Here is a 23,932-nt window from a genome sequence, read left to right as displayed (position 1 = left end):
GTTTAGTTTTTTGAGGAGCTTCCATACTGTTTTCTAAAATGGCTGTGTTAATTTCCATGTCCACCAATGGTGTGTAAGGATTTTTTTTCTCCCCATGCTCACCAACACTGATCTTTCACCATTCTGATAATAGGCAATCTAACAGCTGTGAGGTGATATCTCACTGCAAAATCTCACTTTCTACACATATATGTGTATACATGTGTATACATATATACATACAATACACATGCATATATATGTACATACATATCTGCACATATGTACGTATGGATGTTTATGTATGAATACATACATTTGCATATATACATATATGCATATACTTACATACATATAAACTTTAAGAAGCTATAACTTCACATCTGTTAGGATGGTTACTATGAAAAAGAGGAGAGTAACAAGTGTTGCCGAGAATGTAGAAAAAATAGAACCGCTGCCCTCTGCTAGTGGTAATGTAAATGAGTACAATGACCACAAAAATACTATAGATGTTCTTCAGAAGTTAATGATCAGAGCTACCCTGTGTTTCAACAATTTCACTGCTGGGTGTGTATCTAAAGGAAATGGAATCAGTACGTTGAAGAGATGCCGGCCCTCCCATGTTCATGACAGCTTTAGCCACCATAACCAAGACATGGAAACCGGCCAAGCATCCATCAGCAGGCGAATGCGTACAGAAAATGAAGTGCTCAGTATATACACAGCGAAAAACTGTTCCGCCTTCTAGAAGAAGGAAGTTGTTTCATTTGTGACAACATGGACGAGCCTAGAAGACATCACGCTACGTGGAATAAAGAAGGCACCGGAAGACACCTGCTGCCTGATCTCAGTTATGTGCGGATTGCCCCAGTCGAACTCATGGAAGTAGAGAGTAGAAGGTGGTCCCCGGGAGCTGGGCTGGGGTGGAATCAGAGAACTGCATCGAAGGATACCGCACTTCAGTTAGACAGGAGGAGTAAGTTTAGGAGATCTGTTGTACAGTATGGTGACTACACTTGCTAACAATGGATTGCATATGCGAAAATTGGTAAGAAAGTGGATTTTAAATGTTCTCTTAACAGAAAGATAACTACGTGATGTTACAGATGTTAATTAGCTTGACCTAGCGATTTCACAGGGTATATTAAAATACCATGTTGCACACCCTAAATATGTAGAATTTTAAACTGCCAAATAAAGTAAAACATTAAAATAAAATTTAAAAAAATATTATTTTGAAACAGAAAAACTGTAGAGTTTAAAACATGCCTGTTATAGAATGGAAAATTCTATTTTATATGTGATGACTTTTTTTTTTTTTCTAATTTTTTGAGACAGAGTCTGGCTCTGTTGACCAGGCTGGAGTGCAGGGGCAGGATCTCAGCTCACTGCAGCCTCCATCTCCTGGGATCAAGTGATTCTCCTGCCTCTGCCTCCCAAGTAGCTGGGACTGCAGCGTGCGCCACCACGTCCGACTAATTTTTGTATTTTTAGTAGAGATGGGGTTTTGCCGTGTTGGCCAGGCTGGTCTTGAACTCCCAGCCTCAAGTAATCTGCCGCCTCTGCCTCCCTATGTGTTGAGATTACAAGCGTGCCGCACCCGGGCACATTGCCACTTTTTCTATTCTCAAGAAACATTTGTGATGCTCTGGGTGTGTTTGTGTGTTTCATTAGCGTGTCAATATTTGTAAGAAATCACCAATGAAGCTTCGTGAACTTGAGTTTATACCATGGGATCATTTTTATTATAGTCAATGTTTTTCACACACACACACACACACATCTAAAATGAGTCAGATTCTCTGATTACTCTTATGTTCATTACGTAAACTCCAGTTTAGAATATTTCATCTATTTAATCTGCAATTTCTAGTATATTGGCATAGGTTTGCCGCCTGTTCCATTGTTAGTTTTTGAAAACGTGTGTAGGATCTGTAGGGCTCTCTGCTGGCTCAGTCCCATATGGAAATGCGTGCCTGCTCTTTCTTTCTCTTGCTCATTGTAGTTAGGATCTATGACTGTAATTAATATTTTCAAGAATGAGCTTCACTGGCTTTGTTGAATTTTCAAGCTTTGGTTTTTCCTCATGAACAACTCCTCTTATTATTATTATTCCCTTTCTTATGCCTTCATTTGGAATAACTTGTTATTCTTCTAAATTTCTTTTTTCTCTTTTTCTTTCTTTTCTTTTTTTTTTAATTTGAGATGGAGTCTCCCTCTGTCGCCAGGCTGGAGAGCAGTGGTGCGATCTTGGCTCACTGAAACCTCTGACTCCCCGGTTCAAGCGATTCTCCTGCCTCAGCCTCCCAAATAGCTGGGATTACAGGCAAGCCCACCACCACGCCCAGCTAATTTTTGTATTTTTAGGAGAGACAGGGTTTCACCATGTTGGCCAGGATGGTCTCGATCTCCTGAACTCGTGATCTGCCCTCCTCGGCCTCCCAAAGTGCTGGAATTACAGGCGTGAGCCACCGTGCCCTGCCCTAAATTTCTTATAGGAAAGCCAAGATCATTCATTTCCTACTTTTTTTCTTTCCTAATTCATTCATTCGTGGCTTGTAGTTTTCCAGTTTCATCGTTTGATGTGTAATATTTACATTGTGATTCAGTTTAATGCACTTTCTGACTTAGTTTTCTCAGCTACTTCATTGATTATTGAGAAGACTGTTGCTTTATTTCAAAATTGTAGAGATATTAGTTATTTATACTGCAGAATTGAGTGACCCCTAAAAGTTCCCAGAGTCTCCTGGGGTAGATCCAGGCTGGGTGGGGTCCAATGGTGTCCACTGGGGGGCAGCTCCCATGCATTCCAGACTCCATGGAGTGTGGGGTCTGCGTCCCTCCCTGGGCTAGTGGATGGCCAGAGTGGCGTAGATGCTGGGCACAGCTGGAGAGGGCCCTTCCTGGGATGGAGGAGGCTCAATTGCTTCCCATCTGAGGGTCAAGCTGTTCAGCTGGGCATAGGTCACATCCTGGGGGGCTTCAGATGCAGCAGGCTGCAGGGGGGGAGAGTGAGAGGGAAGGAACGTGGTGGGGGTTGGGGAGGCCTGGGGGTCTGGAGAGGAAAGGACTCACCTCAGTGTCCATCTGCCTGTCCTTTTCCGCCTGTCTGTCCTTTGTGTCCAGGAATTCCTTGGACAGTGGGGAGGGAGGGGAGGCCATTTCTCTCCTAGGTCTGGAGTGTTTCACCGGGGCATACGTCACTGCCTGGGGGTCTTCATCGTGTGGGCTCTGCTGGAGAGAGACAGTGGTGGGGGGTGTCCTTGAATCCTCCTGACCCCCTGGAGTCAATTTTCCTCACTGTTCCCTGGGTGATCCGATTACATCCCTTTCCTGATGGAATCTCAGGGACGCCCTAAGGCCATGGAGGGTCTGGCCGCTCCCTCCCTGTGGTTCTGGCCTCTGCTCCTCATTCTGACCTTGCCCATTTGGCTGCAGCCTCACGGGCCTTCCTGCAAGAGCTCGCTGCTGCCTCGGGGCCTTTGCACGGCTGTTTCCTCTGCCTGCAGGGGCTCGTCCATTAGAGGACCGTGTGGCCCCCTCCGTCCAGGCTTCTCAGATGACAGCTGAGCAGACAGCCCTCCCCTTCCATTCAGACTGGCCCCACTGCCCCACACTCTCTGCCCTTTCCCTGGTTTATGTTCCTTACAGCACGTTGCACTCCTGGACACGGTGCATTTATTTGCATTTTGTCTCCCACCACGAGGTGCGCTCAGGAGGCGGGGGCGGCTTTGCTCCCTGCTGTGTCTGCAGCTCCCACGGGGAGCCCCATCCACAGTGAGCTCCCTGGGAACACTCGCTGGATGAATGAATGAAGGGGAGCCCAGGGGACCGAGGTGGTTCATTTATTCCTCATTCTCCTGAGGCCTGGGGAGCGCTCTAACAACCAGACGGCCAAACAGAGGATGAGGAGCAGGAAGGGGACCCGGGAGGAGGCCCACGAGGTCCCAGGACAGCAGGAGAGAGTGAGGTCGCAGCAGGCAGGAGGCAGCATGCTGGACAAGGAGGGGTCCACTGTGACGATGCTGAGAGCCGGGGGAAGGAGGACAGAGAAGTCCTGCAGGATTAGATCTGGCACCAGGAGGACTTTGGTGCCCGGGACAGGGGCGGGGTCTCACCTGAGTGTCCATCTCCACCCCGTCCTCAGACTGTGTGTGCTTCACGGCAGCATCTGCTGGGGCAGAGCAAGGGGTTCATCTCTTGGGAAGGTTCCCTGGGACCTCTGAGTCCTGCCAGCCCCTGCTCAGCTCCCACATGGGGCCACTGAGATGCAGGGAGGGGCTGCGATGTCCCTGAGGCCCCACAGTGTGGGGTGAGATCATCTCACCCTGATCCCCAAACCCTTTCCAGCCGGTGCCCCTTTCTCCATTGCTATGGAAACTTCAGGGCCCCCATCTCCCTCCTGGCTGGTCACCTCTTCCTCTCACTCACAGAGGTTTTCTTCCTGGGCATCGGCAGCTGGGCTGGACCTGGGGGAAGAATGGGAGCTTTAGGGGCAGTGTATGGGCCACGAGCGGGTGGGAGTCTGGGGTCTTCGGGCAGAATTACCTCCTCTGCAGGCCTCTGTCTGTGGGCTCTGGCCCCACAGCCCCTGCAGGATGTTGGAAATCAGCCTTTCTCTGGGCTGGGGGAAGAAGGACAGAGCCTCAGCCCTGGGAACATTGGAGCCCCCTGCACCCCACACGCAGCTCGAAGGTAAGGAAGGAAACCTGAAAACACTCCTGCCTCCATGTTCCAAATGCCTCATAGGATGGACAGAGCCCGAAGGACACTTTACATTTGTAGATGGGACTGAGCCCGAAGGACACTTTACATTTGTAGATGGGACTGACTGTCGATTGGCCTGGTGAGAAATGCTGGAACATTTCTCAAAGCTGCATTTGCCCAGTGGTTTGGATTCCCTTTGGCTGTGCCCTGAGCCCACCCTCGGTCGGCCCACAGGGTCCCCCCATTCCCTACTCACTCCATGTCCAGCGTTTGCCCTGACGTCGGTGTCGGAGGATGAGGAAGAGGAGGAGGAGGAGGAGGAGCAGTAGGACGACGGCCACCAAGATGCCGATCACAACCCCCAGGTGACTTCCCAGACCTTGAGCACGATGATGTCAGGAATGGGGGTGATGTCATTGAAATGAGCGCCTACTGTGTGCAGGTGACTGCTGGACCTTCTGTTCACCACCTCCAACCCCCACAACAGTCGTGCAGCACAGAAACATCCACCCCACCCACTCTACAGATGAAAAACTGACGCTCAGAGAGGGGAATCGCCTGCCCCAGGCCCCCAGCCAGGAAGGGGCAGAGCTGGGAAGGGAGCCCGGGAGTCTGACCTGCAGCCCTTGTTCCTGCACCAGAGCCGAGTCCCGGAGCTGCAGGGAAAGAGCCTGACTGTCTTGAACCACGACTCCGCTCCCCTCCGCTGCCCCAGGTCACCGTCTCTGCTGCAGGTGGGACGGGACAGGCCCCCGCGGAATCGGGTCTGGGAGGTTCCCTGGGAGGCCTCCTCTCCCAGGAGGGCACAGCTGGGGGTCAGAGCTGAAAGGAGCTTTCCCACCCACAGGCCTCTCGCCTTTACACTTGGAGAAACTGAGGCCCAGGCGGGGGAGGGGCCTGTCCACATCGCCACCTCCAGCGGAGCCTGAACCTAGGACAGAACCCGACCCTGCCTCCCCGGGACCCCGCCCACCCCCCACTCAGAGCCCCTCACTCACCACTCTGGGGATCCGACTCGGTGGGGGTGAGGGGCTGGTCCTCAGGGCCTGCTGGGTCAGGATAGGGAGGTGAGGGCTGGGGCTGCCCTGCTCCCCACGTCAGCCCGGCTGCTCCTCCCCCAGGCTGGACTCCAACATTTCTCTCTGCCTCGACCCCCCACCCCTCACCAGCCCAGCCTCAGAACCCCGGGGAGCATGTGACCCCTCCTCTGGCTCTGCCCAGCTCCCTGGAGGGAAGCTCGAGTCTTTGAGGGGAATGGGATTCTCTGGGAGACCCAGGGCTGCCCTGGGGGAGGCTGCACTCCCTTGAGTTCAGAAGCCTCAGTGACTCACCAGATGTGGAGGTGGGGCCTGTTGTGGGGGAGCTGGGGCCCCCAGAGGGTCCTGGGTAAAAGAATGAGAGGAGGCTGAGGAGCTGGGGCTTCCCTGAAGTCTCTACCTCAAACCAAATTTCTCTACATGGGCCCGTGGCCTCCCCAGGCCCCTCCCTCCACCCGCCTCTCCTGTCCATGATGCTGGCGATGCCCCTGAGGGTGGGCAGGCCTGGGAGGGCCCTGTTCTCCTCCTTCCCTCTGAGGGTGAGTCCCCCTCTGGCTGAGCCCCGCTCAGATCCCGGCTCACTCCATCCCAGCCCAGAGCTCTCCTGGGGGCAGGGCCTGAGCTGAGCCTTTGAGCTCAGAGAGGACAGGGTCAGGGCCCCCACCTGAGACCACGAGCTCCAGGGGCTCACTGGGGTGAGTCAGCAGGTAGGGGTCGGAGCTGAATGAGCCGTAGCACCTGTAGGTCCCCGTGTGGGCTGAGGTCACAGGACCCACGGGGAATTCAGCCTGGTACTTTTGAGATTGGTACGTTGATCTTAGACGCCATGGGTCATCAGCTGCCCCCTCCTTGGTCAGAAGGAAAGCGTGCATCCATCCCTGTGACTGACACAGCAGGGTCACGTTCTCTCCTGAGGCCACCGTGGGGCCTGGCTGCACTGAGAGGGAGGTTCTGCCACTGATCTGTCCTGGAGAGAAGAAGGATGGGTGAGGGGCTGCCCCACCTTGCTCTGAGCTGACACCTCCCCAGGTCTCCCTCTGGGACCCTTAGTCTCTCTGTCTCTGTTTTCTCTGAGTCTCCCCTCCCCCCCACCCCCTGTCTCTCTCTGTCTCTCCCTCCCTTAGGACCCCCACCCCTCATCCCGGCCATCACCACCTGCGCTCCCCCGGCGGGGCCTGTGCAGAGCCTGGGTCCCTGACTGAACCCACTGGGCTCCTCACCTGCAATCAGGATGTTCAGGGGGTCGCTGGAGGCCGACCACTCGGAGGAGAGGTTGTGTGCACCGTAGCATCTGTACTGGCCCCCGTGGGAGGGGCTCACAGGGCCCAGGGTGAAGTTGGCCTGGGAGAGCCCAGCCTGGGGCTGTGTGCCAGCGAGCTGGAGGAAGTCACGTTCCCCGTCCTTATACAGAACAAATCTGTCGTAACCAGCATCAGAGCCACACTGCAGGGTCAGGGTCTCCTCAGGGGCCACGACAGGACCTGGCTGCACTGAGAGTGATGGCTTCTTAGAAACACCTGGGAAAAGGTGCTCATGGTTTCCAGGAGCCGACCCTCAGGCTTCCCCACAAACCCTCCCTCTCCCCCGGGGCCTCATCACTGCTGATCTATCTGTGTCTCTGGCCCCAGGATCCCTGAGCCCTCTCGCCCCAACATCATCCCACCTGGAGCTGCCCTGAGACGCGGCTCCTCCCCACCTGCCTGGAGACTCAGGGAAACTCAGGGAACTCCAGGCAATGCTGTGAATTTCTCACCTAGGACCAGGAGCTCCAGGAGATCACTGGGTGAAGACCACACATAGGGAGAGCTCGAGTCATAAGCATAGCACCTGTACGACCACCTGCGACTCGGGCTCACGGAGCCCACGGAGAAGATGGCGCGGGACGACCCATGGGCACCAGGCTGAGAGTTCAGACATTGTGGGTGTTCATCTTCTCCTTCCTTACACAGAATGAAGCCGTCAAATTCCACCTGTGAGACACACTGGAGGGTCACATCCCCTCCTGAGGTCACCACAGGGCTGGGCAGGGCTGAGAGGGTGGGTTTGCTGTAGGCTCCTAGGAGAGAAGGAGGCACCGTGTTAAATGGGACTCAGACCTCCCGCGTCATCCCCAGGGCTGGGTTGTGAGAGGGAGATGCCCCTGAGAGCCGACCCCCTTTCTGAGGGCAGAGCCTGGGGCTGAGACCCCTGAGTGTCCTCTCACCTGTCATCACCAGCTCCAGGGGGTCACTGTGCTCTGAGCGGCCTGCAGTGTGGCTACCATAGTAACAGTGATACCGCCCTGGGTGTTCCCAGGTGATGGATGGGATGGGGAACTGGCCCTTCTTCACAAGCTCCTGTGAGATCCGTGTAATCCAGGGTGCTGTTTTCTTTTCTCTATATAAATGGTACTGCTGGGTCTCCTGGCCCCCCTGACACCTGAGGGTCACAGGACTCCCCTGGATGATCACAGAGTCTGGCTCAGCCCAGAGGGTGGGCTTGGGGAGGGTCCCTGGAAGGAAATCAGGGGTCAGATTCTAACTCATTTCCCACCCAACCCAACAGATCTCAGCTGTCAGTCCAGGACTCTCCAGACGCCCCCATCAATCAGCCCAGAACTGCTATTCCCCATCCCCAGCTGCACGGGCATGGCCCCTTGTCCCCATTGAGGAGGAGGGACCTGGGACAGCTGGGGACAGACTCACCTGCCTGCACGTGGGTCCTGGGGCCCAGACTCAGCCCTGGAAGAGAGTTCCCTGTGAGAGATTTGTCCCCTGAAGCCTGAGCAGGTCCTCCCCTCCCTGGGATCTTTGTGAGCCCCTGGGGTCTCCTTAGGGACCAGAGTTTGGCTGTGGGGTGAGGTCCCTCCTAGGTTAGAAGCTCCCCTCCCTCTTCAAGTCTCACCGAGACAGATCAGGACCGTGAGGATGGGGGTCATGGCGTCTCCTCCCACTGCCCTGCTCTGCGGATGGATGAGCCCTCGGTGCTGGCAGGACAGAGAGACACACAAGGTGTGGACAATCGGAGGCTGGGTCCTTCTTGTCATGGGGTTTTGTCATCTGCAGCCACACAGGAAGTGGAACTGCCCTCCCCAGGACCCTTGCTCTCATTCCTTTAGGGCTGAAGTGGGGGTAGTCACTAGGCCCTCTGCATCATTTCAGACAGTAATGGGCCCTTTCCTGACCCCAGCCACTGTCTGTCTGGTTTGTTTTCACCCCACTGAGAGCCGGGATGTAGCAGCAAATAAAACTGGTGCCTTCCTGTGTCTGTCCTTCCAGATGACGGTGAGCGGAGGCATCTCCGTCCTTCTCACAGCCTCCCTCAAGGTCACCCTCCCTCCTTCAGCCCGTCCATCAGCTCAGTGTTGTGGGGTCCTTACCATGGCAGTCGTCCCTCCAGCCCTGGAGATGCTTCAGGGAAGACCCAGGTCCATGCTGCAGGCAGACTCAGATCAGCGGAGAAGCATCTCGCATCTGGCTGTGCCGTCCAGGCTGAGCTGCGTGTGGCAGTGAGCACAGAGGAGAAATGCAGGGAAATAGGGAAGAAAAGTTGACTTCTTTCTTGACACTGGATTGTGGGTTTTCTTTCAACCAAATAGTCCCCTCTCAACTTCCCCTTTTTAAAATATTTTGCTACAGTGTCCACCCCCACCCCCCGGGAACAAATCTCTGAGTCTTTCCTGCCTCCTCGGTGCCCCTTGCTTACTTGGCCGTCCCTCTGCACCTCAATCCCTGTTCAACGTTTTGGGAACAATGACTCATATTTGAGCTTTGATTTGGGGAGTGGGGGAGGGAGTTATATTTATTCAACGACTGGTTATCATCCACTGCCTACGTGACCTCGGGAGGTAATGAACCATCTCTGAGGCTCAAATTCTTCCTTTGCCGACTGTTGTCACAACTCCCACTCGTGACAGGGGTCAGTGGTGCTGGAACATTGGGAGGGGCTCATTTGTGCTTGATTTCCAGACCAGGGTAAGACCTGAGGTGTTTGGGACGTGAGAGGATCTTGGTGTTGGACTCCACAGTCTATGTAGGTGATTGATGTGTCCACTCTGGATCTCACATCTGACCCTAATGGATAGATGGACGTGTACTATTTCTGAAATACCCAGAGCATCAATGTCATGAGCAGAAAAAGAGATGTGGAAGTTCCCAAGTGTAGATGGATCCACAGGAAAGAACAGAGGCCAGAGGTGAGATGCCACAGGGTCCCAGGACCATCAAGGGCTCATTAGGGTGGAGGTTTCCACCACTGAGTGGAGCCAGGAGAGGAACCCCGGGATCTGCAATGACAGCGAGCAGCTCAGGGCTCCAGACCAAGGTGGGAGGCTGCGTCCTCCAGCTACACCTCAGGCTGGAGTGGACCCCAAGCAGCCTAGGGGAATTCCCTCAAGGGAGAGGACCAAACTGTCCAGTGATAGAGCTGCTGGGATTCCAAAGAAAGAAGCACTAAACACCAGGGTGTGCATAGAGCATTTATTAGGGGGACTTCCATATAGTGAGGCGCCCTCATCTCCTTGCCCAGTGTCTCCTTGTGGAGCTCAAGGATGTGCTTCCACATAGCAGCATCTTCTTCAGATGGACAAGGAGACACCGGGTGTTCTACCCAAAGCTTTAACTTAAAATAAAAATAAAAACAAAAATAAACCCCTAGAGAATATGATCTCTCAGTACAGTTGTTTCTTGGGATACACAGGCAATTCGTTTCAGTACCCCCTACATGCACCAACACCTGCTCGTACTCCAGCCCCGACATTGTCTCTGCTGGGCCTGCATATAGGAAAAGTCTGCCGTTCATATACGCAAGTCTTGCTTCTCACAAATGCCATAGTTTTGACCCCCGTTTGGTTGAAAAAAGTGTGCATATAAGAGACCCCAGGAATTCAAGGCTGCGTTGCTCCAGGGTTGCTTGGATTTTGAGTTTATTTGGGAGTGAGAAGCAAGGATTACAATCTGGAGTGCATGGCATGGCAAGCCACAGTGTGTCCGGAGAGGGAAGTGTGATGTTGTGATACACAATGGTTTTCACCTGCAGTTCCTGGCTCATAACTCCATAGCCCTTGTTACAGTCTTTTGTTATAACATTGGCTGTGTTAGGCCTTAGGGGTGGCCTCTGACCTCCTCCTGCCCTTCCTTCACCTGCCCAAGGCAAGACTCGAATGTCCCTGCCTTTCTGATGGTGGCTCTTAAGACCCTCCCAGAAGACGGTCTTGCCCTGTTCCTTGTAGGAGGAAATGCTGACATCATGAAGCTTCATAAAAACCCAAGAAGACTGGGTTTCACGGGTTTCTGGGTGGTTGAGCATGCGGAGGTTCCTGGAGGGTGGTGCCCAGGGAGGGCATAGATGCTCCGGTCCCTTCCCCCATGCCTCCTCCTATGAGTCTCTTCATATGTGTCCTCTGCAGTGTGCTTTGTATTCAACCAGGAAACGTCAGTGTCTCCCTGAGTTCTGTGAGCTGCTACAGCAAATTAATCAAACCCAAAGAGGTGGTCATAGGGTCCCCAACTTGAAGCCAGTCAGTCAGAAGTTCTGGAGGTCTGGACTTGGGAATGGTGTGGGGGCAGTGTTGGGGACTGAACCATTCAATCTGTGGGATCTGGGACTGTCTCTGGGTAGACAGTGTCAGAGCTATGCTAACATTCTCAAATATCTGCTAGCCGTGATAAATAAATCAATGTACTTTATGTTATTAGCCCCCACAATTTAGCCTAACTATTTGCCCTGGCATGCTTATACTGGTCCAAGCAAGCATTAGGTCATAGCCTGTTCCTCTTCTTTATTTGAAGGTGTTTTCACCTTTCTCAGCATTCCACAAGTTACTTCCTCCTCCCTTCGTTCTGCTCTACCTTTGCCTCTTTTCAGAAGTTCTAAGTTACTAGCCAATCGGGACAAATACAGAGTGTGAGGTCCCATTCCAGCCAGTGGAAACTGGACAGAGCAGTAGGGTGGACGTGTCAGGTTATAAATGACCCTGTCTCTTTTGTTTTGTGTACTCTCGCAGCAAAACTGCTGGTGAGTGTACCCTTGCTGCAGAAAGTAAAAATGGTCTTGCTGAGTAAATTAAATTTATGTTCAAGTGATATTTCTTTACAGCACTGGGGAAGAAGCATTTAAACACTCAGCTGGCGTCTGCTACTGGGTCTGGGGAAAAAAATCCCACACATCTGGTCCTAGAAGTCTTCTTCTGTGTTGATGATTCCTGTGGTGTGAGAGTAGAGGAAAAGCACCGTAGAGAGAGCTCTCTGTACATAGAGAGGTAAAGGAAGTTCTTATCAGCAACAAGGGAGAGGCTGACAGAGCTGCCTGGAAACAGAGTTCCCTGGTTCCACAGGTTCAAAGCCAGAGTTGCTGTCAGTCCTTTGGAGGAGATGCTGTTGCTGGTCAATGGTTCTCTTGAGAGCATCTTATCTGAATTCCTGACGTCCTAAAGAATATCTAGTGATAAACCTTGTCAAAGCAGGAGGGGGTGAAGGACATGGAAGGGTATCTTGTGGGGTTTTAAAAAAGTCCTTAGAAACAGTTCTTATCTGAGAGCTGGAAGCATGGGCCTTCTCTCCTTCAGGCCTTCCTGGCCCTGTGGGGTCTGAGTTTGACCAAAGTCATCTCATCCTTGCACCTGTAACTTTCCTATTGGGAGTCTGCAGTGAAGGGATGGGGTTACAAAGTTTAACCTGAGAGTTTCAGGAATTTGGTTCGGGGAGGGCTTGTTTCTACCTCTTTAGCAAAAGGGTTAATTTTTCAGTGTTTTCTAGAAACAACCTAAAGTGCTTTATCAGTACTTGGGGATGCTCAAGACCTCAGCTTGGGTTCCAGCCTGCAGGTGAAAGCATGCATCTGTCCAACCCACAAAGCAGTCATGGCACTTTGTCTCTCTCTCAGAACAAAGCAAAAAATGGAGGAAACCATGGGACCCTAGAGAGACTGTTGTTCTCCCTCTTCTGTGTTTGTGGACAGACCCTGGGACAGCTCCCCTCAGTGACCCGGGCTACACTCAGCACTGAGCCACCTTCCCGGGTGTGCATGACACAGATGCGCTTTATCACTGCTGTCCTGGGCATCTCTAGCACGTGAGTGTGAGGCTCACATGGGCCCCATCATGCCGGAGCTGATTCTAAGCTTGGGAGCATGGACACCGCAGGGCAGGAGTGACCACAGCAATGCTCCTCATCAGCTTTCATTCCTGAGTCAGCCCGGGGAGAAACTGTATGGAAGATCACATGTGTGGGAGAAAAACCCACCCAAGAGAAATAAAAATCAGAAAGTCCATTACAGAAAAAACAGGCAATTATAGAAATGAATTAGGAAGCTTGGAAGTGAGGAGCCCCTCTGCCCGGCCAGCTGCTCCGTCCGGGAGGGAGGTGGGGGGGTCAGCCCCCCGCCCGGCCAGCCGCCCCGTCCGGGAGGTGAGGGGCGCCTCTGCCCGGCCGCCCCTACTGGGAAGTGAGGAGCCCCTCAGCCCGGCCAGCCGCCCCGTCCGGGAGGGAGGTGGGGGGGTCAGCCCACCGCCCAGCCTGCCGCCCTGTCCGGGAGGGAGGTGGGGGGTCAGCCCCCCGCCTGGCCAGCCGCCCCGTCCGGGAGGGAGGTGGGGGGGTCAGCCCACCGCCCAGCCTGCCGCCCTGTCCGGGAGGGAGGTGGGGGTTCGGCCCCCCGCCTGGCCAGCCGCCCCATCCGGGAGGTGAGGGGCGCCTCTGCCCGGCCGCCCCTACTGGGAAGTGAGGAGCCCCTCTGCCCGGCCACCACCCCGTCTTGGAGGTGTACCCAACAGCTCATTGAGAACGGGCCATGATGACAATGGCGGTTTTGTGGAATGGAAAGGGGGGAAAGGTGGGGAAAAGATTGAGAAATCGGATGGTTGCCCTGTCTGTGTAGAAAGAGGTAGACATGGGAGACTTTTCATTTTGTTCTGTACTAAGAAAAAATTCTTCTGCCTTGGGATCCTGTTGATCTGTGACCCTACCCCCAACCCTGTGCTCTCTGAAACATGTGCTGTATCCACTCAGGGTTGAATGGATTAAGGGCGGTGCAAGATGTGCTTTGTTAAACAGATGCTTGAAGGCAGCATGCTCGTTAAGAGTCATCACCACTCCCTAATCTCAAGTACCCAGGGACACAAACACTGCGGAAGGCCGCAGGGTCCTCTGCCTAGGAAAACCAGAGAACTTTGTTCACTTGCTTATCTGCTGACCTTCCCTCCACTATTGTCCTGTAACCCTGCCAAATCCCCCTCTGCGGGAAACACCCAAGAATGATCAATAAAAAATAAAAATAAAAAAAATCCAAAAAAAATAAAAAATAAAAAATAAAATAAAAAAAAAGGAAGCTAATGTGAGGTGAAAAATAGTAAATCATATCAACACATTTAGAAATAATTGCATCAAGAACAAGACACAGCTGAAATGATGAGCATAGTATTGGTGTGGAATATCTATCAAATTTTTCATTAGTCATCAGAGAAAAACTAGAAATGAATAAAGTAGAAAACATAATTTATGCACACAAGAAATGGAATGAGAAGAGGAAACAGATATCTCTCTTTGGATCACACTTTCAGAATGAAGGAAATAAGGAGTATGTTATTCAGTAAATATTGCAAAGAAAATGGTTGACATTTTTACAGAAATGAAGAAAGAACATGAGTTTAATGTGAACAAATTCATAAATAACATCAATGTCTTAACTATGATAGAGTAAAAGATACCTAGAATAGATACAAAGTAATTTTAAAACTACTGGAGAAAATGAAAATTATTCTCAAATGAAAGACAAGCACATTGGGACCGGATTTCCCAAGAGTAAAAAGTGACAAGAAAATGATTGTGGACTGAGGTTCAAGTTGGCTGAATGGAAAGGGCTGGAGTCTGCCTACTCACTAAGAGGACCCAAAATAGTGAGTAAATACCAACAGGTCAAGTGGATCTTCCAAGAGGATGCTGGGGTTCACCTGAGAAGCATGAGGACATGGAGAGAAGAGAAGAGAAAAGGTGGGAGCCAGGAGAGGCTCCTAACACGGGGAAGGGGTGAGTGAGTGAGAGATTCCCTAACACGGGGAAGGGGTGAGTGAGTGAGAGGCTCCCTAACACAGGGAAGGGGTGAGTGAGTGAGAGGGTCCCTAACACGGGGAAGGGGTGAGTGAGTGAGAGATTCCCTAACACAGGGAAGGGGTGAGTGAGTGAGAGATTCCCTAACATGGGGAAGGGGTGAGTGAGTGAGAGATTCCCTAACACGGGGAAGGGGTGAGTGAATGAGAGGCCCCCTAACACGGGGAAGGGGTGAGTGAGTGAGAGGCTCCTAACACAGGGAAGGGGTGAGTGAGTGAGAGGCCCCCTAACACGGGGAAGGGGTGAGTAAGTGAGAGGCTCCTAACACGGGGAAGGGGTGAGTGAGTGAGAGACCCCCTAACACGGGGAAGGGGTGAGTGAGTGAGAGGCTCCTTAACAAAGGGAAAGGGTGAGTGGGTGTGAGGCCCCTGGGATCCACACCCCTGTCTTGGCCCTTTACAATCCTGGTCACAGGAGAGCCCCTGACCCCCCTTGGCCTACAGAGGCACAGGGAGTTCCCAGAGATGGTGCAGAGGCGCCTCCGGAGCCCACGTGGAATCCCACAGGCTTCTGATCCCTGAGCAGCCTGGGTCCAGCTGCCACTGCCTTAGCAGGGAGGGAGGAGGCCAGGCACCTCTGTGGGCCCCAGAAAAAGTATGACAGCTGGGGCACAGGAGCAGCCAAGCTGAGCACCACACAGCTGCCCATCTCTGTTGCTTCCTGCTAAATGGGGCTTCCTTCCTGCTAATGGGGCTTGCCAGCTGCACGGCCCCAGTGCACCCGTCCTGCCCCCACCCGAACACGGTGGCCCTGGCTCAGTGCCCTCTGAAAGCCCAATGCTCAGAGGCCCCTGACAAGCCCTTCGCAGTCACTGCCACCTCTGCCTCTGCCCCTGCTGCCCCAGGCCCAGGGAGGGTGTGGGGAGGCCTGGCACTTTCACGTGTCCCCAGAGCAAAACCGAGTGACACTTCTTCAGGAGGGAAGTGTGAGCGGGCCCTGTGCCCCACAGCTGCCAGTCTCCAGTGCCCCAGCCGAGGGGCCCTGCCCTCCCTAGTGACAGGCCCACAGCACAGCCGCCCTGCCCCCACCTGGACATTTCAGCTGCAGCCCCCAGCCCTTCTGAGAGCCCAGTCCCCACAGGTCTGTGATCTGCCCCAGGCTCTACCACCTGAGCCTTCTGCCTGCCCCGCCTGAGGGTTCTGCCTGTGCCCTGGGGACCAGCCCATCCCTCCCCATCACAGCCAGCATCTGAACCCCGGAGCAGTTGAAACCCAGTCCAGCCCCTTCAGGACTCACACACACTGTCCAGCCGGCCACCTAGGGGCCTGCGATCCAGGAACTACCTGCCCTTTCCTACCCTGCTGGCACCTGACCACTCACCCCAGGGCCTCAGGTCGGGCCCACCCAGCCAGCAACACCACCACAACTGACGTCCACTCTCCCATCCAGAGAGGCAGAAGCCCCACATCCCACCTACATGAAGCAGCTACCACGTCAGACAACAGACAGCCGCTCAGGGTCTCCACTGGGCTGAGGGAGGAGGCTCTGCCTTGGAACCACGCCTGCAGAGAGTGGCAAGGCAGGTGTTTCCCACGGCCCTCAGCCACACTGTGGCCTGGGGAGAGACAACAGTGTGTGTCTGAACTGAGACTCATGAGCCCCGGAGCACGGGTGTGATAGGGAGACAGACAATCTTCCTCCCTATGGGACTGGAAGCGGGTATAGCTCCTTCACCCCCAGCAGAGACCTCAGGGCATTTCACTAGAAGCTGCTCCAGCCATGTCCATCAGGACTAGTGCCTGCACTCATCACTGGGATATCTGTGGGCAAGCCGGGGGTTCCAGCTCTGCCCAGGGGTGTTCCCTCACCCCTGTGGAACAGGAAGCTCAGGGCACCTGATACTCCACGGTCCAGCCCTTCCCCTGAAACAACAGTCAGCACCTCACAGGAAACACACCAGGTCCATATCCACCTGCTTGTGCCGAGGGTGGCTCTTACCCTTAAGCACCAGCTTCTGGCCTGCAATTTGAGCTGCACAGCCCAAAACAAACCCTGCTGCAGAAGCTCCCAAAGCTATGGGAAAAGCCAAAAGACCCTTCCCAACATGCTCTACAGTCACCCTCCCTGCGGGGCCGGGGGAAAATGTGCAAAACAAATCCCATCCAAACGAAAATAAATTCGAAGAGAGTAAGTGGAGGCCTCTCCAGAAGAGAAGGAATCAGTGTAAGGATTCTGACGCCGTGAAAAATCTGAATATTGTGGCACCACCAAAGGATCGCACTGGCTCGCTAGTGATGGATGCTGAAAACAATGGAAACTCTGAAAGGACAGATAAAGAATGAGACTGACACAAAAACATTACAAAGAATCAATGAAAGAAAACGTTGGTTTTTTGAAAGTATAAATAAAATTGAGAGATGGCTGACTACACTAACCGAAAAAAGGAGATTTAAATAAGCACAATCAGAAATGATAAAGTTGACATTACAACCAACGCCACAGAGATACAAACGATCATCAGAGACTACTATGAACACCTTTATGCACGTAAACTAGAAAACCTAGAGAAATGGATGAATTCCTAGACACATACAACTTCCCAAGATCGCACAGGCAAAAAATAGAAACCCTAAACAGACCAATAACAAGGAACAAAAAAGAATCAGTACTAAAAATCTTCCGGCAAAAAAGCCCAGGAACAGATGGATTCACAGTCGAAATTTGCCATATACACAACGAAGAGCTGGTGCCAATCATAATGAAAGTATTCCAAAAAATCCAGGCGATGGGATTCTTTCCTAGCTCATTCTATGAAACCAATATCACCCTGATAGCAAAATCAGACAAGGATCCAACAGAAAAATAAAACTACAGGCCAAGAAACCTGAGGAACACAGGTGCAAAAATCCTCAAGAAAATGCTATTAAACGGAATCTAACAGTATATCAAAAACATAATTCATCATGATCAAGTCGGCTTGATTCCAGGGAAGAAAGGATGGTTCAATACATGCAAGTCAATAAAAGTGACTCATGACATAAACTAAGAACAAAAAGCATATGATCATCTCAATAGATGCAGATAAAGCGTTCGAGAAAGTCCAATATCCCTTCATGATAAAATCCCTCAACAGACTAGGCATGAAAGAAACATACCCCAAAATAAGAGCCTTATATGACAAACCCACAGCCAACATTAAAATTGAATGGGGAGAAGTGAAAGCATTTTCCCAAGAAATGGAACAGGACAAGGATGTCCACTCTCACCACTCCCATTCAACACAGTACTGGAAGTCCTAGCCAGAGCAATCAGGCAACAGGAAGAAAGAAAGTGCATCCACATTGGAAAAGAGAAAGTGAAATTATCTGTGTGTGCTGATGACACGATCATATACCTAGAAAACCCTGAAGATTCTTCCAGAAGACTCGTAGACTTGATAAGTGACTTCAGTAAAGTCTCTGGATAAAAAAATCCAGCTACAAAAATCAGTAGCTTTTCTATACATCAGTACCATTCAAGCTGAGAACCAAATTAAGAACACACAAACTCAAACACACACTGAGGAGTATATTTAACCAAGGAGGTGAAAGACCTCTACACAGAGAGTGACAAAATGCTGATGAAAGGAATTGTAGGCAACACAACCAAATAGAAAAATATTCCTTGCTCACAAATGGGAAGAATCAATATTGTTAAAATGACCATATTGCCCAAAGCATACTACAGATTCAACACAATTCCTATCAAATTACAAATGTCATTTCTTTAACAGAATTAGAGAAAAAGCAATTTTTAAATTCATTTGGAACCAAAAACCAGCCTGAACAGCTAAAACACTTCTATGCAAAAAGAACAAAACAGGAGGCATCACATTGCCTGATTTCAAGTTATACTATAAGGCCATAGTAACTAAGACAGCATTTACTAGTACAAAAATATATACAGACGTCAAGGGAACAGAATAGAGAAACTAGAAATAAAGATACATGCCTACAACATACTGAGCTTTGCTAAAGTCAATAAAGTAAACAATGGGGAAAGGACACCCTATTCAATAAAGGATGCTGGAAAAACTGGGTAGCCATATGCAAAAGAATAAGACTGGACCTTTATCTCCCACCATGTACAAAAATTAACTCAAGATGAATTAAAGACCTCAATGTGAGACCTGAAACTATGTAAATTCTAAAACAAAATTTAGGAAAAACCCTTCTGGACATTAGTCCAGGCAAAGAACTTATGGTAAAGACCCTTAAAAATGCAACAAACCCCCGAATAGACAGATGAGACATGATTAAAATTAAAAGCTACTGCACAGCAAAAGAAACAATCAACAGAATGAACAGACAACCTACACAATGGAAGAAAATATTTGCAAATTATGCCTCCAACAAAAGACTAATGTCCAGAATCTGCAAGGAAGTCAAAGAATTCAACATGAAAAAAAAAAAACACAGACAACTTTATGGAAAACTGAGTAAAGACCATCAACAGACATTTCTCAAAACAAGAAATATAAGTGGCCAACAAACACATTAAAAAATGCTCAACGTCATTAATCATCAGAGAAATTCAACTTAAAACCACACTGAGTATCAACTTACACCAGTCAAAATGGCTACTTTTAAGAAGTCAGAACCAACAGATGTTAGCAAGATAGATGGTTGGTAGGAATGTAAATGAGTTTATCTTCTATGGAAAATAATATGGAGCTATCTCAAAGAACTAAAAATAGAACTACCATTTCACTTAGCAATCCCATTACATGGTATCCAGCCAAAGGAAAAGTCATTACATTAAAAAGACAATTGGGTCAGGTGTGGTGGCGCACGCCTGTAATCCCAGCACTTTGGGAGGCCAAGACAGGCAGATCCCCTGAGGTTGGGAGTGTGAGACCAGCCTGGGCAACATGGTGAAACCCTGTCTCTACTAAAAATACAAAAAGTTAGCTAGGCATGGTGGCGAGCACCTGTAATCCCAGCTACTCGGGAGGCTAAGGCAGGAGAATCGCCTGAACCCAGGAGCCGGAGGTTGCAGTGAGCAGAGATGGCACCATTGCACTCCAGCCTGGGCAACAAGAATGAAACTCCATCTCAAAAAATAAAAAATAAATAAATAAATAAGACAACTGCACTCATTATGTTTGTTGCAGCACTATTCACAACAGCATAGACATGAAACCAAACTAAGTGTCCACCAACGGTTGATTGATTTTAATAGTTACTTGGTTCATATGCTTCATACGCCAGCCCCACCTGGCTCGCATACAAAGCATATTCACTGCTTCATCTGGGATGCTGCACTTGGTGTTTTATAGGGAGAGTTGGCTAGTCCCCTTCTCAAGGCCAACAGACCTTTCAGTGGCGTTTGTCTGGTCCACTAAGCTGGTTGTTCTCTCTGGAATAACCTCCTGTGCATTTGGATCTCATATACTCATTAGTGATTGTTTAATAGTGAGCTACAGGTCCTGCATCAATCCAAACAAGCTCTTAAATTCTGAAGCATTTAAAATTAAGAATGTGGGCATGAACCCGGGAGGCAGAGCTTGCAGTAAGCCCAGATGGCGCCACTGCACTCCATCCAGCCTGGGCAACAGAGCGAGACTCCATCTCAAAAAAAAAAAAAAAAAAAATTAAGAATTTGGCCCTTAAAGTGGTTATTTTTTACAATCTACTACATAATTTTTAAGAAACTGATGATAATAATCTAAAAAGCAGAACAATTCCTTTGCATTATACCCTCTGGTTTTAATAGTTACTTGTTTTTGCCCTTCCTCTATATCAACTATCTTCTTGGTAACCACAGGTCTCCGAGTTAACTTTTGTTGTCCTGGCTAAATTGTTCTTTTTATTTAGTTTTATCTCCGTAATTTTTTCTTCATTTTAAAGCAACTCTTAAATAGTTTCTTAACTAGAAAAAAACCTACTTTTTTTTTTGCAAAACCCATATCCTTATGTTTTATATGCGTCACCAAAAACATTTTATACTCCTACTATTTTAATTTAGTAACCCAAATAAGTGAAAAAAAAACGAGGTTTAACATAACATAGCTCTAATTACTGGAGAGAGTTTTAAGATTAAATTTACTAAATTAATTTTACTAAATATTAAAATTAGGTGAATTCAAAGGCATCTTAGCTAGTGTCTGCCAATCTGATAAGCACTTACTTTTTTTAAAAAAAGACAACTGATGAGCTGTTTCATGTAGTTTGGTAGTGAAATACCACTTCCAGATAACACATATGAAGATACAGATATAACAGGCATACAGAATAAAAAGAGCAGGTCTAAAAGATATTTCATTTTTCTGTTTTTAAATAAAAATTCCTCTCTTACTTTAGATAATTAATAAAAGTTACAGAAGCCAACACAAGGTGAAGGAGAGAGCTATCACCCAAGGCCTTTCAAAAGAGAAAAAGCTGAACTTTGATATATTCATTGGAAGAATTTCAAAAAGACAGATTACAGAATTTAAAAATTAAAAACTTTTTGCATTAAGAATAAGTTAATATTTTAGTAAAACCTTGTTTTAACCAATTATTTAGTTTTGTATTAGTGTGTGTTTTTTAAATATCGAAGACCCATCTGTAGAATGACTATTATAATTTATTTCTTAATCATAACCAACTACATTACACAACTTTTCTTTTTTTTAAAAAAGTTTTATTGTGACTTACAGAGACCACTTACAACATGCTTAAACTGCCTGTTTTGTCCTAAATATCCCTCTTTCTTGAACTATCAGTTATTTTATTTCAGGACAAAAATTCACTACATAAGACTTTCTTGTGTAAAATTACTTTCCTTTTCATCTTTTTTACCAAAATTCCTCTTTATATTTATAACTGTCTTTACATCTCTTATTTCCTGGTTCCATTTATCTTGTTTTATACATAACTTTTAAAAAAGCTTTGAATTAAACACAGATATTTATCTTTTAATAAGAATTGTTTTTTAAAAATGTTTTCCTGTAATTTTTAAATTATAAATTACCCAGCTAGTCAATTAATATCTATTATTTAATATAACTTTAGATTGTAAATTATGTGACAAGTTTGTTTATAGGCATTTATTCCGTTGCATTTACTTGATAAATTTATTTAATAGTTTACCTAGATTATTTATGAACACTGTGACGGTTATCACTTAAAGTTAATTCCCTGTTAACCAATGTTATAAACTATGAATTTCAGGTGTTTACCTAAGTAAGGGAACTTATGGTTAAATATAAAGTTATTTTTTTAACCAATATCTCAGTAGTTAGCTGTTTTCATTTAACCAACAATATTACATGGCTTATTTATTAAAAATTATACAAGCAAAGATCATTCCGTTTTGGGCTGGGTTTATAATTTTGTTTTGTGTGTGTCAGGCTGCTCTTGAACTCCCAACCTCAGGTGATCCACCAGCCTCGGCCTCCCAAAGTGCTGGGGTTACAGGCGTGAGCCACCGTGCCCGGCCAGGTTTATAGTTTTATAACCCTTATGGCAAATCTTATACTATTCTGCAGGGATAAGCACAAAACCACTTGTGCAATAAATGGAAACAAAAACGCTAACAATTCTTAAGACACTTCTAATCTTATTTTACCAATAATTTTAAAGCCAGCTTATTTATTAAAGATTTTACTTAAGTGAACCTGAAGAATCATCTTGTTCTGATAAAGTATTTGATTTAAGCACTTTTATTTTCTTTAAGCCAATTAATTAGAGCTCTTTTATATATTTTTAGTAGTGAAACATTATGTACACCACACACAGATTCATGGATGCATTAGGCATGCTGATAGAAGTACATCTTACAGAGTCAAAAAACCTCTTTTTTTCTATCTCAAACTTTCAAACTCTTTTTTTTTCTTTTTTTTTTTGAGAAAGGGGCTCACTCTGTCACCCAGACTGGAATGCAGTGGCATGATCTCGGCTCACTGCAACCTACATCTCCCATGCTCAAGCGATTCTCCTGTCTCAGTCTCCCAAGTAGCTGGGATTACGAGTGTGCCACTACTGCCTGGCTAAGTTTTGCATTTTTAGTAGAGACAGGGATTCACCATGTTGGCCAGGCTGGTCTTGAACTCCTGATCTCACATGAGTCACCTACCTCAGCTTCCCAAAGTGCTGGGAATACAAGTGTGAGCCACCACGCCCAACCCTTTCAAACTCTTCATAACCTGTTTCCTTACCCCAGGCAGTTGTCAGCTAAATAACCCTAAATTTCCATGTTACAGGAAACAATTTTTAGGAGAAAAAATCAGCAAAACTTACATCTCAAAGTACAGAGGAAGAAGTCTGGTGTGTTAGAGGGAAGTTAAAATGGGTTCATTGCCAATTAAACATAAAATTATAGAAATCTATCATAAAGGCTTTTAAACACACACACACACACACACACACACACACACACACACAGACATCCTGTAGCTTTTACTTCAAAACTCTAGCCATGAGATATTAATATAAATTTACCAGCTTGCAAAAAAAATTTGGATCTAAACAGTGGTTTTTATCTCAGTAGAAAGGTAACAGCAGATGTAAAGCAGGCAGAAAAGAAAATAGAGAAAGAGAGAACTTAGGAACTCTATAGCGTGCAAGCCGCCATTAGGGCTCTCTTACCTTGATGTAAATGTGCACAAAGACCGTAATATTTTTGTTTTACACAAACTCCAGCAAGTAGAGGCGCCATAAAACCAATGGAGTGCCCACAAGGGGGTCACTCTTCTTGCTTTCTCCTCATTCTTAGATTATTTGTTTCCCACTTTTTCTTTTCTTTTCTTTTCTCTCCCTCCTCTCCTCTCCTCTTCTTTTCTTTTCTCTTCTCTTCGTAAAGGAGGAAGTGAGCTGTGGGGTAGAGGTTTGTGCAGTGGGTCACAGTGTGCTGGTTGTGGGTGGGACTCCACAGGGTCTCACCACTGAGTCATTTCTTCCCTCTCATGTGTCTCAGTTTCTCTCTCCGAAGGTCTAAACACCTCCAGGAGGGCCCAAAATGCAGAGTGACCAGCTCCTATATGTGCTTCCTGGACAAGCCTTTTTAAAACTCATTTTGTTGGGTGTTCCCTGTAGGCCACTCACATCACGGTGGGGTCCACCCACCCCCAGACACTCCCACAAGCCCCCCTCATCACTTCCCACATTTTGGCTGGGAGGAGCAAAATGCCCTTTCTTTTTTAAGCTGAGGAAACACAGTCTCTCGTTT

The 23,932-nt window shown here is 48.6% G+C and overlaps 1 protein-coding gene across 6 annotated transcripts; it reads right to left on the bottom strand.

Moving 5' to 3' along the window:
• Window positions 1-1,706: 1,706 nt before the first annotated feature.
• LOC101152160 (leukocyte immunoglobulin-like receptor subfamily B member 1) lies at window positions 1,707-23,782 on the bottom strand. 6 transcript variants are annotated; one of them, XM_055370501.2, is made up of 17 exons: window positions 23,353-23,782; window positions 9,082-9,198; window positions 8,607-8,688; window positions 8,408-8,443; window positions 7,927-8,214; window positions 7,477-7,779; window positions 6,944-7,240; window positions 6,388-6,690; window positions 6,018-6,068; window positions 5,685-5,735; window positions 5,304-5,342; window positions 4,943-5,065; window positions 4,528-4,603; window positions 4,411-4,448; window positions 4,098-4,150; window positions 3,055-3,213; window positions 1,707-2,975 (listed from the first exon to the last, which is right to left on the bottom strand). In XM_055370501.2, exons 2-17 carry the CDS (start codon window positions 9,082-9,084, stop codon window positions 2,829-2,831), a joined length of 2,049 nt encoding a protein of 682 aa, XP_055226476.1. In that variant the 5' UTR covers window positions 9,085-9,198; window positions 23,353-23,782; the 3' UTR covers window positions 1,707-2,828. The 6 variants fall into 6 exon arrangements, with proteins under 6 accessions (XP_055226476.1, XP_055226477.1, XP_055226479.1 ...); XM_055370502.2 differs by having other exon boundaries at window positions 3,055-3,210; XM_055370504.2 differs by lacking the exon at window positions 5,304-5,342.
• Between the last annotated feature and the right edge of the window lie 150 nt (window positions 23,783-23,932).

This window comes from Gorilla gorilla, chromosome 20, assembly GCF_029281585.2.
Source record: "Gorilla gorilla gorilla isolate KB3781 chromosome 20, NHGRI_mGorGor1-v2.1_pri, whole genome shotgun sequence".
In the NCBI taxonomy this organism is placed as follows: domain Eukaryota; kingdom Metazoa; phylum Chordata; class Mammalia; order Primates; family Hominidae; genus Gorilla; species Gorilla gorilla.
This window is presented reverse-complemented; position numbering and strand designations above follow the sequence as displayed.